This window comes from Sesamum indicum, linkage group LG8, assembly GCF_000512975.1.
Source record: "Sesamum indicum cultivar Zhongzhi No. 13 linkage group LG8, S_indicum_v1.0, whole genome shotgun sequence".
Taxonomy (NCBI): Eukaryota; Viridiplantae; Streptophyta; class Magnoliopsida; order Lamiales; family Pedaliaceae; genus Sesamum; species Sesamum indicum.
The window spans coordinates 11,028,673-11,044,586 of record NC_026152.1 but is presented as its reverse complement, the minus strand read 5'-3'; the positions used below and the strand labels follow the sequence as shown (position 1 = coordinate 11,044,586).

At 36.8% G+C, this 15,914-nt stretch overlaps 4 protein-coding genes and 1 non-coding gene across 7 annotated transcripts in view; 4 read left to right on the top strand and 1 right to left on the bottom strand.

Moving 5' to 3' along the window:
- LOC105168253 (pre-mRNA-processing factor 17) overlaps positions 1–549 on the top strand; it is a 1,931-nt gene extending 1,382 nt beyond the window's left edge. The window contains exon 2 of the mRNA XM_011088259.2: positions 1–549. This exon is cut by the window's left edge and continues 16 nt beyond it. Coding sequence (XP_011086561.1) covers positions 1–549 — 549 coding nt within the window.
- TRNAG-UCC lies at positions 2,529–2,600 on the bottom strand. The gene has a single exon. It is a non-coding gene; the product is annotated as a tRNA-Gly (tRNA).
- Positions 2,761–6,933, top strand: LOC105168251 (dual-specificity RNA methyltransferase RlmN; the record flags this gene model as incomplete). Its single annotated transcript, XM_011088253.2, is given in 9 exon segments — positions 2,761–2,919; positions 3,094–3,170; positions 3,667–3,769; positions 4,290–4,387; positions 4,523–4,653; positions 4,962–5,070; positions 5,290–5,481; positions 5,575–5,711; positions 6,496–6,933. Coding segments are annotated over 9 exon segments (1,295 nt in total), but the record flags the coding sequence as incomplete, so codon positions are not given.
- Positions 7,811–8,624, top strand: LOC110012398. The gene has a single exon (XM_020695780.1). It carries the CDS (start codon positions 7,818–7,820, stop codon positions 8,598–8,600), a length of 783 nt encoding a protein of 260 aa, XP_020551439.1. The 5' UTR covers positions 7,811–7,817; the 3' UTR covers positions 8,601–8,624.
- LOC105168252 (deoxynucleoside triphosphate triphosphohydrolase SAMHD1 homolog) lies at positions 9,747–15,804 on the top strand. 3 transcript variants are annotated; one of them, XM_020695778.1, is made up of 20 exons: positions 9,747–10,017; positions 10,939–10,976; positions 11,112–11,175; positions 11,672–11,699; positions 11,796–11,902; positions 11,986–12,037; positions 12,129–12,213; positions 12,878–12,968; positions 13,341–13,376; positions 13,487–13,554; positions 13,640–13,702; positions 13,855–13,910; positions 13,989–14,062; positions 14,157–14,249; positions 14,334–14,435; positions 14,565–14,645; positions 14,719–14,810; positions 14,934–14,949; positions 15,290–15,400; positions 15,486–15,804. In XM_020695778.1, exons 1-20 carry the CDS (start codon positions 9,895–9,897, stop codon positions 15,612–15,614), a joined length of 1,509 nt encoding a protein of 502 aa, XP_020551437.1. In that variant the 5' UTR covers positions 9,747–9,894; the 3' UTR covers positions 15,615–15,804. The 3 variants fall into 3 exon arrangements, with proteins under 3 accessions (XP_020551437.1, XP_011086556.1, XP_011086559.1); XM_011088254.2 differs by lacking the exon at positions 11,672–11,699 and having other exon boundaries at positions 9,749–10,017; positions 11,112–11,134; XM_011088257.2 differs by lacking the exons at positions 9,747–10,017; positions 10,939–10,976 and having other exon boundaries at positions 11,153–11,566.

Sequence of the window (15,914 nt, the reverse complement as noted above, 5' to 3'; positions counted from 1 at the left end):
GATAAGAAGATTGTCCAGTGGGATATAAACACGGGGCAGATTACGCAGGAGTATGATCAGCATTTAGGGGCAGTTAACACAATTACTTTTGTGGATAATAATAGAAGGTTTGTTACCTCAAGTGATGATAAGTCACTGCGGGTATGGGAGTTTGGGATTCCGGTGGTTATAAAGTATATTAGTGAACCCCATATGCATTCAATGCCTTCGATCTCTTTGCACCCAAATTCAAATTGGCTTGCATGTCAGAGCTTAGATAATCAGATACTTATTTACAGTACCAGGGAGAGATTCCAGCTTAATAAGAAGAAGAGGTTTGCCGGACACATTGTAGCAGGGTATGCTTGTCAGGTTAACTTTTCACCTGATGGACGGTTTGTCATGTCAGGAGATGGTGAGGGACGGTGCTGGTTTTGGGATTGGAAAAGTTGCAAAGTCTTTAGAACTCTCAAGTGCCATGAGGGAGTTTGTATTGGTTGTGAATGGCATCCATTGGAACAGAGTAAAGTTGCAACCTGCGGCTGGGATGGCTTAATCAAATACTGGTAAGAATTCTCATCTGTGGACTGTGGTTCAACATGAGTAATCCTTCTAATGATGCTACTTATTTCTTCAAGAATTTGTCTGTTTAATTGCTTGAGCTCTTGAATGCTTTGGTTATCTGCTGTTATATTTGCTTAAAATTGACTGTGATGACTGGTGATATTTCCTGGAAGTAGATGTGTTGATTATAGGGAAATATCAACTATGAGAAGGAATCATTTCTACGCTACTGTATGGAGCTGTTATAGGGAGTTGGTGGAGCTAGGAATTTGACCATAATATTAATGAAAACTATACTATAATGTAATAGTTTTTTTGATTTTGGTAAATCTGGCTTCTATTAAGGGAAGAAAGAGGATATACTTTTCATATGATGAAATCAGACTGCATGCTGTTCTTTCAAAAAATAATAATAGATTAGTGATTGATCCTTGTTATGAGAGAGCAGTTCTGGCCGTGTGAAGAACCTATCCGTTTCTTCTAGGGGAGCTGTACAGTCATTGCAAACTTTTTAAGTGAATGAACTTGGATAAATTAGGTTGTTATCACACATATGGCCGTTGGCTTACTTCCTCATTGGAACCAGACGACAGAAAAAATGCAAATTGGTCCTACTCCGCTTCACCTAATTCACCATGACAAGTGTCTTCCATTAGTGTTTATTCTTATCCTTAAATTCTGATGTTTCTATCCCGCGGGCAAATTTATGTTGAAGATTCGGCTCATGTGGAGTTTTAGCCTGTAAGGGGTCAATATATTCTCATAGAGGGCTCGTTTGTTTGCTAAGTTCTGAAGTGTCTGTTGTTTGTTGAAGAAAGAAGAGAAAACCTTGGGACTTTGGATTGGATGCATCTGTCTGTGGCTCATGACAGTGGAACTTTCTTGACCTCGTTAGCATGTTTATGGACTGATCTCTTCTAACCAACTTCACCAAAGAACACCCACCGATACCAGAGATTCTAACTTTCAACTGTTTTGCAGGGACTAACTTGCTGGGTCAATGACTGGATTGTGTATCTACTCGTTGGTCATCTTCCCAGAAGCTCATTACTAGAGAGATTGACAGAGAGGAGTAGAAACAAGGCTTTCCTTTGAGATTGGATGAAGTTGAAAAGAAATCCAGGCAGAGGCCAATCCCCATGTACTGTACTTAGTGAATGTCTGTTTATTATCCTGAGTAGTAATCAATATACTTCCTTATGCACCGAGAGAAGTAGACAGAGAAACACCTTTGTATCCTTATTGCGTTGAAGCTTCTGAAAAAAGAAAGGTCATCTGAACAAATTTCAGGTTGTAATGAATGTTTTTTTGTTGTCCTCTGTAATATTAACAACCAATCAATTGGCAAGCCCTTTGATATTGCTATGGTGAATCTATTCCACTTAGCTCATCACATCCTCCCCTCCTGAAATATCTCATCTCATAACACTGTGTGTTTACCTTTTTAGCTTTATGAAGAAGTAATCGTAGTAGAGTTGATTGATCATGATGCTCTCTTGTTTATGAAACAAAATCCCCTATAATAATAATAGTTGAGAAGCGGACTGATGCCAAACGACAAATCCCAATTTCAGCATTGCCCAAAACTCTATCACAGTGTTTGGGTTTATTTTTGGCCCATTTTTGAGATGGGAAAAAAATGGACAATATCTGCCTTTATTTGTTTATTAAAAAAATTATATACATACTCATATATATAAAAGAGACGAGATTTAATAATGAACAGTAGTTTTTGTTTCCCACTGAACAATATCGAACATACCATACTTATTTTATATTATCTTTAAAAATAAATCAAAACATACACATTATCTTTAGCACATATTTATTTATCTTTATTTTTCTCTTTCTATGTCCACATAATTTACCAAAATAAGTCAAAAATGAAACTAAACATAGTGTATTATTTTCCCTTAAATGATGTGAGTTAAAGAGGCTACAGGTCAAATTCCAGCAAAAAGGTCGAAAAACATATGAAGGACAATTGCGTTTGCCGGGAGTCGAACCCGGGTCTATTGCTTGGAAGGCAATTATCCTAACCGTTGCACTACAAACGCTACTTGTTAATGCCGGTCGCCTTTATGTAATTGTATTAGTTTTGACAGTACAGTATTTAGTCTGGATGTTAGACTGGTTGGGTGGCAATGGAGATGAAGCTGAGCCGCGGCCCCTGGCCATGGATGAGGCGGCAGTTATTCTCCCCCTTTCTGACCACGACCATTCACCCCTTCTCTTTCTCATCAGTCCCATCTACTTCCATTAGTTCACCACCTCTCACCACCCACTCTCTTTTTCCTCATTCCTTTTCCAATGCCCGCTCCCTCTCAATTTCTGCAGCCGCCACTCTTCAATCATCTCTCTCTCCCACCCCTGCAGGTATTACTGCTTTTCCCTTCTCTGCAAACACTTTGTTACGCAACTTAACTTTACGAAAATCCCTATATTTCTTTTAATTTTTACTTGTTCTTGTGGGTTGTATTTTCTTTGAATTTTCCACTCATTTTTTTTTTGAGAATAAAGAAATTCTCTATTCATGTTTGTGCTTATTAGAGGGCCAGGAGAATAGTGGGATTCCAATGAAGGGCTCCAAGGTTCTTTTAAAAGGGATGAGATACCATGAACTCGAGGTAGTTTTCCTTTTCTCGTATTCACTGTTTTTTTCTCTTCTTATTCTCCTTCACATTTTAGCTTCAACCTTCACTCAGAAATCACGATCAAGTTTCAAATTTACTTCTTTATAGCTAAACATGGCAATTCTGTGGTTTTTATTGATGGCTCAAAGCTGACAGACTTAACTGTATAGTTGGAATCTACAAAAGCTGCATTGCTGGAGATCTGTATGAGTTGCTTGTTCAGTATTCCTATTGATCAACTCCTGCTGTAAATTTTTGCTTCCCTCATGATCTTCTTTTTCTTGGTTGTTTATTTCAATAGCTGCTTTTGGTTTTGCTGACCTTTCTTCTTGTATAAGTCACGAAAGAATGTCAATACTTGTAGTGATTGACTGATGTAATGCTTAGATCATGTTCTTCCGTTTTGCTTTAGAATATGATTGCAGTTTTAGTTATGTATGAGTTTGTCATTATTATGTCTCCTACTGATTTTTTTAAACTGCTGCAACAGAAATGGGTTCAGTCTCATGGTTATAGGCCTGCTCAGGCTTTGATGTTATGGAAACGCCTCTATGGAAATAATATTTGGGCTCACTACAATGAAGAAATGGAAGGTCATTTCCCTCTATCTGGGTTCAAGTACTTTTGAGCTAGTTTTATGCTTTGCGTCGTAATATGATATGAATTCCATATGCACCTCTTTGAAGCATTTATCTCCATACACCCCCTGTTTTGAGTGAATGCAAGACCAGGGGATTGAAGAAAATGTGAATTTCCCACATAAGAGAAAAGTAGATTGGTTGAAAGGAAAGTCACTCTGTTTGGTCCGCAAGGATCTATTTTAACAAATGTGCTTGTAATCAAATTTCAGTTATCCAATAAAGTTTTCAGCTTAGTTATTGTTTCCATTATATCCTTTACATGTTTCCCTTTCACAGAATAAAAAGAAGAAATCGTATTTTCCCTTGGTTTATTCCTCGCTTTGATCTGTTTGACTTTACTATATTTTGTTTGTTTTGCAAAAGAAAACAAAACAAGTATAATATGTTTTCCACCAAGAGTTCTGAAGACGCATACAATTTCTTACTCTAGTTGTTGGGACTGGAATTGACTCTGTTCATTTGCTACTGCTAGGCTTGAACAAGGACTTCAAGGGGATGTTGGCTGAACACGCTGAATTCAAGGCATTACATTTTAAGGATATGCTCACAGCATCTGATGGAACCAAGAAGGTGAACACATCATTTTTTACTATTATACTGCCTCTTTCTCACATGTTACTACTTTGCATTAGGTTTCATAGATTACTTTCATGCACTTGGACTGTTTTGAGAACTATCTCATTTGGAAGTCACAGGAGGTTACAGATATTATTCACATTGGATGATGGGCTGGTGATAGAAACTGTTATCATTCCTTGCCGTAGGGGCCGAACCACTGTATGTGTTTCCAGTCAAGTAGGCTGCGCGATGAATTGCCAGTTTTGTTACACTGGAAGGCAAGAACATCACTCTCGATTATTTTTCTGGCATTTTTCTTATAACATCTGCATAAGACTAGAAACGTACTCTCGGCATATGCCTCTTACTTAAAGATAAACTTTTGCACTGAAATATTGCCTTCCTTCTGCGGACTGAATATGATGAAGGGTAAAGTCAGTTCAAGTTAAATGGGTTAAGGCTATACATGTACTCTTCAAGTGCTTTAGAAGTAGGACATATTTGGAGTCCTGGAAGCGTAGCGACTCCCTGTTGTATATTTTTTCAATATAGTAATTCTGGTGGCTTGTGGTGATTTGTTTTGCAGAATGGGATTAAAACGAAATTTGTCTGCTGCTGAGATAGTGGAGCAGGCCGTTTTTGCAAGGCGCCTTCTGTCGCGTGAAGTTGGCACCATAACCAATGTTGTATTCATGGTAACTGTCTACTAAACATTTATGTCTATCAGTCAGATCATTTGAGCTGACATCAGTAGTCTTAAGCTACTACTACTAGTCCTAATGGCGTGACAATTATGCATCAATTGGGTTGCCCATCCTCTAAAATCTTATCTGGCCAAGTCTAGTTTCCTATGTTCTAAACCTTCCGCATATTGAGCTTTGTAAAATCACTGAATATATTTAACCTCTTTATAGGGAATGGGTGAACCACTTCACAATATCGAGAATGTTATAAAAGCGGCAGACATATTGGTAGATGAGCATGGCCTTCATTTCAGTCCTCGGAAGGTCACGATTTCAACCAGTGGGCTTGTTCCTCAAATAAGACGTTTCCTTAAAGAGTCTAACTGTGCATTAGCTGTCAGCTTAAATGCTACAACAGATGAGGTACTTATTTACTATCCTCTTCCCTTTCGTTTAAGTTTCTTATTGCTCAATCAAGGGTTTCATAATTCTTAACTGGTTGGGAATATTATGCAGGTGAGAAACTGGGTCATGCCGATTAACCGCAAGTATAACCTACGGTTGCTTCTGGACATGCTCCGCGAGGAACTTTGTTTGAAACACAACTACAAGGTCTTGTTCGAATACGTAATGCTTGCAGGAGTTAACGACAGGTCAGATAGCCTTATGTGTTGTTTCTTTTGGTGCTTGGCAGTCAATTATTTATAAATTCTGCTTGATGCATTGCAGTATGGCTTCTTCTGCCGTGAGTAAGATGCTTGCTTTCTAAACCAAAAAGAACACATTCTGGAAATTCATGCTCTAAAATTGATCAGTTCTCGAAGATTCATGCTTCTGAGCATTTGAATCCTATTCCTACTGCAGTTCAATTAATTCTTGATACGAGGCAACATGCTCAAAACAATGAGCACCTTTGATTTCTACAGGCTTGAGAACGCCTTAAACAAGGAATGGACTTAATTAAATCCTCCTTTTCCTTGAAAAGGTCCAGTATTTCATATTACAGAGAGTTTCTAGTTGAACATTTTATGTAAGAAGCCTATTCATTGGCTTTTTGTTCATCACATTTGGATACATACTAAAGAAAACATGATCTTTCTTCTAACAAAAAGGGGATGTTAATTTAGTTGGATTTCATTGCACGGGCTTGATATTTGCTTGATTGTTTAATCTTTTGCCAGCTTACTATCATAAGGCAACAATTCAAGAATTGTGAAGGTCTTTGTTGGTGAATGTGTTTCTTATCCATTTCCAGTGTGTGCTACACATTTATAAGTTCTAGTATTTTGACTCCATCTATATGTTCCCATAAGTACACAATTTTCTTGCAAGTTTTACTGAAAGACAAACATAAATATGTGCAAAAGCGCCACGTCATGTCTTTTATTGATATTTCCGTCCCTAAAACGATACTGATACCATATTTTCTTTTTGCAGCATTGAAGACGCCAAGAGGTTGATCGAGCTAGTCCAGGGCATTCCTTGCAAGATCAATCTCATCTCTTTTAATCCTCATTCTGGGTCACAGTTCAAGCCGACCAGTGAAGAGAAGATGATTCAGTTTCGTAATATCCTTGCCGAAGCAGGTTGCGTCATATTTCTAAGACTGAGTAGAGGCGACGATCAGATGGCTGCCTGCGGCCAGCTTGGGAAGCCAGGTGAAATCCAGGCTCCCGTGCTCAAAGTCCCGGCTAAATTTCAAACTGCCGTCGAGGCTTCGGCTTGAACACAATATTTGGTTGTTTCTTGGCTCCCAGCTTAGACAAATTCTCATCCTGAAATCTAAAGGATGCATGCTTTTATTTGGTTTCAACTGTTTGGTTGCTGATGCCAGTTTGAGGTAGTTCATTAATTAATTGCATAATGCTTTTTTCCTTTTGAGAAAATCGTTATATTTTAGTTATTAATTGTTGGTAACTACAAAAACATATCAAATTATCACCAATTAGTAATATTTTAAAATTAATCAAATAAACAAACACATTTTGATAAAGTTTTAGCCTTATGATTTCAGAGTGATGGAATCTCAACTTTTTTATTAAGGTCTCATTAAGTGTAAGATCATACGTAAAATAATCATAATTACATATATATTCAACCTCGGACAATAAATTCCAGACATAAGCTAATATTCCTCGAATTAATTATTACAATTTTACTTTTGTAAGAATGAGGGGGTGGCAATACAAATTCATTTTGATAATTTTGTCTTGTAATTTTTAAAATTTGCACATTGAGAATTAAAGCAACAAAAATTCACCAAAATGACTGGAAAAATGGACCCAATTAAATTCAGCACATAAATATTTTCGGTCATATTAACGAATTCAGACCATTTTTCCTTAATATGAAAATATTTTAAAATTACAACACCAAATTATCAAATTTAATTCATACAAAAGTAAAATTTTATCATCCTTATATAACTAAAATTGTAATTTTATCTGGCCAAGAAGGTTTCCTATGTTTAACTTAAAACTGTCAGTCAAGTTATTTTCCTTTTCGAGCAAGAAAGTAATACTAGAAATAGTCTACTATCAGGAGTCCTTTTCAACATAGGAACTCTTCTTACCTAAAATACTACCGTCCGCCAAGTCTTCAACAAAATCCTTCTTCAAATACACTTCCCTTTTCCAACTGCATTTAGGATTTCCTTCAACTGTCCCCATCATCAACTCATCTATATATATATATAACCTCAAACCTCATTGTACAAACTCACACGTTCCTACACTCAGAAAAATACAAATTCAAGAACAATGGGAATCAAGAACATCTGTCTACAATGTGGTGATGTAGGATACGAAACATCCTTAGTTTACTGCAACAACTGCCAGGAATGCGCTGTACATCGATATTGCATGGATGTAATGCCCAACCCCAACGACAAATCTGTCGATTGGCTTTGCGAGGACTGCATAAAATCCAAACCATCGAAGAAATTCAGGAAGAGAAGGCGGGTCGTAGTGGAATCCGATAATGAGATCACCAGGCGGGAACCAGGAGTTGAGACCAAGAGCAAGTACATGGAATCGGAATGTGATAACGAGGTTTTGTGCAAAGGAAGCAAGGGCTTCTTGTATTCTTTCGCTGCTGCTGGAGGGATAACATGCGCAGAACCCCTCGTTCGTCCCATCTGGACGGGGTGTTTCGAAGTTGAATCCGGCCGCCGACGAATGGAGGGTTTTGCTGCTCATTTGTCTGTAAGATCGTGCGAGAAAGTGATCAATGAGGCTGCCGCGTTCGAGAAGGTGATGCCGGTTGAGATTCTGCAGAGGTCTTTCGTTTGGCCGAAGAGTTTTGAGGCGTCAGGGCCGACGGATGATAATATTGCGGTGTATTTCTTTCCGTCTCTGATGAAGTACGAAGACGTTTACGACTACCTGGTTTTCGAGATGATGCGGGACGATGTTGCAATGAGGGTTCGGGTGAGGAACGCGGAGCTATTGATTTTCACTTCGGTTGAGTTGCCATCGAGGTTTAGGAGATTCCAGGGGAAGCTTTATCTGTGGGGAGTTTTCAGGGAAAAGCAGGCTGCCTAGCTGGTTGTCTGAATGGCGCTTAAGTTTTCTTGTAGAGGATGGCATTATCTTAGTGTAGTATTTGATAGGTACTGTATGTTGAGACAATCTTTCTAACCAGATGAAGGTATGGATCATCAGAGTTAGTTCCACTCATGTACGTAGTTGTTTGTTGCCTAGAAAGCTTGTTTGGATAGAAGAAGGGTTTAATACAATTTACTCTAATAATCCCATATTACAAATTCTAGAGTATACATATGTGGATGCATGCACATGCACCAAATAAAAGTTGCATTTGAGTTAAAAAAACATGAGGCAGGAATATGTGAAATTGTAATGTAAACTCAGCTCCGAATACTTGAAGGTTGATGATCCTTTATGAGTGAGTATGGAGGAGTCCTCTACCTGCTTTAGAAAGTTAAAGAGACCCCTTCCCTTCACATTCTTATTTCACACATTAATGAAATGAATTAATAATGCCTCCTAACTCCTCACCATACATATTCCTTTCTGTAACCAATTTCACATCAAAATTCTTTCATTTTTTTATTATGCCATAACTTTTGAATATCTTTTTCTATTTTAAAGAATAAAGACTGTACATTTCAAATAAAGAGAATCAATTCTAGTTTTGCTTTCCAATGATTTCTTTTGGGAGCTTAGATCCCTTATGTTTTATATATGAAATATCACTCGTTGTTTGTATAATTATAAATATTTTTTTATATGTGATAAAATTATATAATTTTTGAATAAGAGTATGAAAACTTTAATTTTGCTTTATTTCTTTAAAATAAAAAAGTTAAATATAAATTCAGTAAATTTTAATTAATAGAGGAATTTATTTGTCAGATAGAAGCAAATATCAAAAATATTAGATGTAAATAGCAAAAGATATATATATATATATATAATTACATAAAATCTTAAAAAAAATAAAAAAAGATAAATATTGTATATATTTAATTATATCAAATTTCAAAGGAAGAAAAGACGGGGGAATGTAATTATCCCATATAAGTAATAACAAGGGAAATGCAACAAATTTAGCTGTTGAAAGGTCGTACGAAGCACGCGCTATCATCCGCGATTACAGAAGAAGCCTGCTTTTTGGCGGCATCGCTGCGTCCTTCACCACCACTACGAATTCCAAAAATTCCCATTATATTAAACCTCTGCCCTCAGACTACTTTCTGTAACTGCCATCTCTCTCTCTTCCCCCCCTTCAAAGTTCCTTCTCTCTCTCTCTCTACGAGTTACGGAACTCTATTCCGTTCGCCGGCGAATTTGAGTTTTTTCAGTAAGAAGGGAGAGCATGGGAGCTACATACTGTGATGAGGAACTTCCGAGCAAAAACTTTGCGTTGGCGTCGACTGACGATCGAAGATTCACGAAGCACATACACGATAATGTCCACGGCAACATCTATATCGATCCTGTATTTCCTTTTATGCCTTTCATATAGTTCTTGTTTTCATTTATTGAGGTTATCTTTTTTATTTCTTGCTCTGCATGCTTATCTGTTAAGTTCAGTTTTGAAGAGAGAAACTGAAGTTTGTTCTGTTCGTTTTTGAACGGTCGAAATCTAGTTTGTGTGGCTGTGCATATACGGATTTGAACAGGTACAAGAGTAGTATCACGCTGAGTTGTGCATCATACGTATAGGTAGTTGTATTTGTGAAAAGTTGGAGGTTTTTAGAGCAGAGACGTTTTCCGTTTTGATTGATGATTTGAGATTTTTGGCCTGTAAATGATAAAGTTGCAAATTTATGTGTTTTAGTGTCATCATAGCCGAGACATGGTAAGAGTTGGCACTATTCTCAAATATCGAACTCAATCATAAATCTTACTCTACATATGTACTTAACATCGGATACTTCAGAAAGAGAACTCTTAAGTAATTTGCCTGCTTTATGAAATTTTGCATCAAATGTGAAGCTGTGCCATTTATTGTGATTTGGTCATTTCTGTTTCTGATACTTATCATAAGGCTTTTTAGTTATAAAAATGTGATATTTATATTTAAGTAAGCGCATGTGTATCGTTTGTTGTATGCCTAACATGATGCTCCATTTAAGTATGCGGATCAGGCTGTCTCAAAACTGCCGGGTTAGAAAGTTTGAGAATGAAGATGAAAGCAGAGTGAAACTAGAGATAAAGGATTAGATGTTTTGAATTGTTTACTGACTCTTTTATAAATTGCATGTAATAGAGAAGATGTGGCATTACCTTATTCATATTGCTGATTGGTTATGCTGTAAGGTTTACATTAAAAGAAGAGAAAGTAATTAGGTCACTCAATTACTTGTCCACCAGAGGTGGATTTCGCTCTCATCTTTTCTTCCCCTTTGCATTGCAGCTGTCTTTGAAGTTTGTGGACACTGAACAGTTTCAGAGGTAAGTCAAACTGTCTCATGTTTGTTTGTCATTTTTCTTCTGTTTAGGATAAGTGGCTGCACTGGTTTCTTCGTTTATATTTCTTTCTGATTTATCTGAAGTAAGTGTCTACCACATTTCTCAAATATCTTGCAGACTTCGTGATCTGAAGCAGCTAGGTAAATTCTTGGAATTTGTACTGTATGAATTTGCAATTCAGGTATGGTGATAAATAGTTGTACGATATCCATAAGATAAGTACATATAGAAGCTTTCACTTGGATGAAACAGAGTCCAGGATCGAACTGTGACGATATGATGAAATTAATTTTCGTTCATAATGTTGAGCCTCTGGTTCATCTTACCAAAAATATTTGGAAATTTCTGATCCTTGGACCTAAATAGTAAGAATTGTTTAGTTCTTATATTCAGCTATATTGAACTGTGAATTCCGGTTAGCTGCTTATTAACATTCTAAATGTTACGCTTGTGCTACTATGCAAAATTCTATAGTTTGACAGGGATATTATCTTTTGAAAATATTTTGGCACTGGATTTTAGTGTATTAGTTTTCCAGCAATGTTGATGCATTTGCAAGACCATGTGTCACGGTACGGAAATATGAGAACTCTTTATACAGCATCTGTTCTCTTTTTATGATAATTAGCTGCAAGTCTTTTACTTTTAAGATACTGATAAGATCAATGTGACTCCAGGATCAGGTCAATCATAGATGTGCTTCTGGTATTTTCATCTCGTTTGAAAATTATGTGGTTTCTCCCCGTACATTTTTATTACTTATGGTGCCATCACTGACTTGACTTAATATGTATATTGAAGGTTTTTCATACATGGTCTACCCTGGGGCTGTTCATTCAAGGTTTGAGCATTCACTTGGGGTGTATTGGCTGGCTAGTGAAGCTATCAACAGACTGAAAACCTATCAAGTAACATGATCATCCTCTAGTCTTATCAGTGATTGTGGATCATGTAAATGAGAATAATTACCTTAATCGCACTATCTTTCTAGGGCTTGGAGCTTGATATTGATCATTTTGACACACAAACTGTAAAACTTGCTGGTAAATCAATGTACTGATTTTTTCCAGTCATTTTATGTGCAGTCATGAGATGACTGTCCTCCATTTTTTTGCCTCTGCTGATTGTTTGTAGGTCTACTGCATGATCTGGGTCATGGACCATTTAGCCACACGTTTGAGCGTGAATTTCTTCCACGGGTTTGTAATGGCCAGAAATGGTGATTTCATATATCTCTTTTTCCACCATTGACATTAGTTGCATAGTTTAGTAATTTATTAATATATGCTAAATGTTATGCCTTCTTTTTGGTCAAATCCAGTTGTTCTGTATGTTTTCCGTACTGAGAATTGTTCTTGAAATATAAATGAGGAGTATGGGTGATTATTCAAGAGAGTCTAATACCAATTGGAAGCAAAGTGTGATCACGCCGTAAGTGCACTTAAGGGGTTTCTTGGAGCTAAAAGTGCAGTCTGTTGTTCTGACAGCTGTTGTGTTCTATTATATTGAGTGTCTATATGCACTTGTAATATATATACATATATATATATGTGTGTGTAACTTCAGAATGTATAGTCCTTCCTGTGAGATTTTGCTTCATCCGATTCCAAGAATCTTTTCTGCTTGTCCTCTTCTTGCCTTCATTTTCAATCAAGAGGAATAATCAAGGGGTTTCTAGTCTTAAACTCATGAGCGTACTATACCCATTTCAATTGTTGTTAATTCTAAGCATCTATCTGAGTTATGAATTTCTTCAATCGTCTTGAATTCTGTTTCCTTGAAAGCCATTTCTTTCAGAAGCATAATTGAAGCAACATTTTACTGAATTGCAAGGTATCACGTGCTGAACTACTTATCAAAGTAACACTGAATGACATCCACAGGTCTCATGAAGAAATGTCTCTGAAGATGATAGACCATGTTGTAGATGAGCACAACATTGATATTGATTCTGAAAGTCTCAAGAGAGTGAAGGTTTGGCCCAATGTTACAGTCTTAATATTTTATACTGTTCTTTGTAGGTGCCTTCCTAATTATTGTATTAATCTTGTTTTCACATGGTTCAGAACTTGAGACTCACTCTTGCAAGCTAGGATTCCGTAGCACCACATTCCTATTGGATATTTTTCTTTATTTTATTTCAATTGGAATTGATTACTTTAATCGGGGAACAGGTGCTAAATACTTTTAGAGTGTTCATTCTGAACATTTTATTCAGCTTTCCATGCTTTATACCTTTAAATGCATAATTGTTTGCTGTCAAGATCCTTGTTTTTGCAGTATTGTTACATGAATTTGCATTTTCTCTTTCTCTCTCCCTATAACTTTTCACTTGCTTCTTGTCAGGAGATGATAATTGCCTCTGAGAATGGTACATCCAAAGTAAGTGGTGCTCTGGAACGATGTAATATACATCGCTTGCTGGCGTAGATAAACTTTTATATTCCTTCTACAGGATTTTATTATAATTGCATTTTTTCTTAATTGTTTAGAGCTTCAAAGAAAAGCTTTTCTTGTATGACATTGTTGCTAATGGACGCAATGGAATTGATGTTGACAAGTACGTTTTCCATCACAATTCACTAAGTTATTATGACAAAAGGATCTTTTCAGCAGCAACCAGATAAATTACCATTTCTCTGCAGATTTGATTACATTGTTCGAGATTCCAGGGCTTGTGGTCTTGGGTGCAATTTTCAGTTTCAGAGGTGTGATTCTATCTTCGGAAAGCTTATTGTATTAATACCAAATAATCATTGCTTTATTAAACATCTCCTTTAGTTCTTACTGGCTTCAATATTTTTCTGAACATTGTTATGCCAATCCAAAACATTGTTAACTCTTCTGTCGTCACTTGCAGAGTGTTGGAAACCATGCGAGTAATAGATGATGAGATATGCTACCGTGCTAAGGAGTGTTAGTATTTATAACTGCACCAATTCAATTGTGCTAACTGCTTACGTAACATTCTATCTCATTTTAAGCTTGTACCAGATCTTACTATCCAAAAGTTATTTGCTGCTCGGGCAGATTTGCATCGCATGGTCTATATGCATGCAAAAGTAAAGGTAACTGATTCTGGATTGTTTTTTGTCCCAACACATCTGAATTCGTGACTTCATTTTTACCGGGACTGAACAATCTAATGATGAGTCTTTCCAGGCAATAGAAATGATGTTTGTTGACGCCATGACGAAAGCTAATGATGTTCTTTGTATTTCATCCTACATTGATGAACCAGCCGAATACTGGAAGGTTACTAGAGATTCCATTGATTAATCTTAAAACTTATCAATTCTACCTCGAGGCCTTAGATTGTCCATTCTCATAAAATCGCAGTTAGATGACACAATTCTAAAAGCAATTGAAACTTCTTCCAGTCAAGATCTCAAGGAATCCAGAGACCTGATCCTACGCATACGGAGAAGGGAGCTTTACCAGGTACTTTCAAAACACTTCAAAAGAATACTGCCTCACAAGTTCAAATTCTATAGCGCAAAATCTTGACCATGCAATTTGCTGGAAACAATGTCATACTCACATCCATGGTACCTCAAAATGTTTTTACAGTTTTGCAATGAGTTTGCAGTTCCAAAGGACAAGCTCGAGTACTTCAAAAATGTCACTCCTCAAGATATAGTTTGTTCACAGGTCCACCCAAGTTCATTATTTAGCGCTTGTGTGAATGATAAATAAATTCCTGAGAAGATAACTTCTGATGTAGAACTCGAGTCATCCTATACTGCATGAGGAAGATATTGTAGTGAGTAATGTGAAAATTGATCTGACTCGTGGAAGGAATAATCCGCTTGAGAGGTAATTTAGCTGTTAATAGTTAATTATTTATACGGATTCAGAGAAAAATAATTACCAGTATTATGATTGAGTCTGAAATTATTTCTATTTTTTTCTGTCTCCATGTGCGTTTCTCTACACCAGCATCAGCTTTTTCAAGGTACTATAGTTTTCTTTAGAGCTCAAAGTTTTGTTCTGATATGAAATTTATTATTTCTCAGGTCTAATCAAGGGGGTTGAATTTTTTGCTACGTGTAATCTTTGGTTCTACTGTCTCATGTTCCAAACAAGTAATTATCACCAAATAGGGCAATTAAACAACTAGCTTGCTCGTAATCATGTCGCATGCAAATGGAATATAGCCAGCTTGGCAAGGGCCAGCCCACCTAAGAAAATGGTCCAAGTGTCATTTCCTATAAAGCCTTGTAAAAACTGCACTGTTTTGATGATGCAAAATGATATCTTACTTGTTTGCACGATGTTGTTTCTGGCCTTTCTAGGATTATGAGAGCAATGAGAAATTTAATATAAAAGATGATCTGGTCAGCCACTTGCTTCCAACATCTTATCAAGACATGATTGTGAGAGTTTACTCGAAGAAGCCTCACCTGGTTAGGAAAGAAACAATTCTCTTACATGGGATTCTTTATCAGATCTTGCTTTAACACTTTTTATCTGAAACATCATATCATACAGGTGGAAGCTGTGTCCGAGGCCTTCGAGAATTTCCAGCTGAAGATCTATGGGAAGAAAGCTCAAGTTCATGCAACACCTGAGAAGAAAAAGAGGAAGCGATTGAGGCACATCTGTGGAGGTGGTGTCTAAAATGCTCACCTCAATCTCACCTCGGATGTGCAAATGGTATTAGCTGAGGGAGGTGTGTGGATATAAACTTAAAAACGCTTGTGACTGTAATTAGAGATTTGCATATCATACTTCCACAAACAGGCTTTACTTTTACCCTCCTCCGTCTATCTACTAAACAAAACGCTGGTAGTATATGTATTTTCTATGATGTCCCAAGTGTTTGTTAATTCTCATTTTGGGAGCTGAGAGAATTCCTTGCTTCACATTCCAGAAAAACACATGGCTTTATATCAATAGTGCGGAAGAACAAACAGCAGT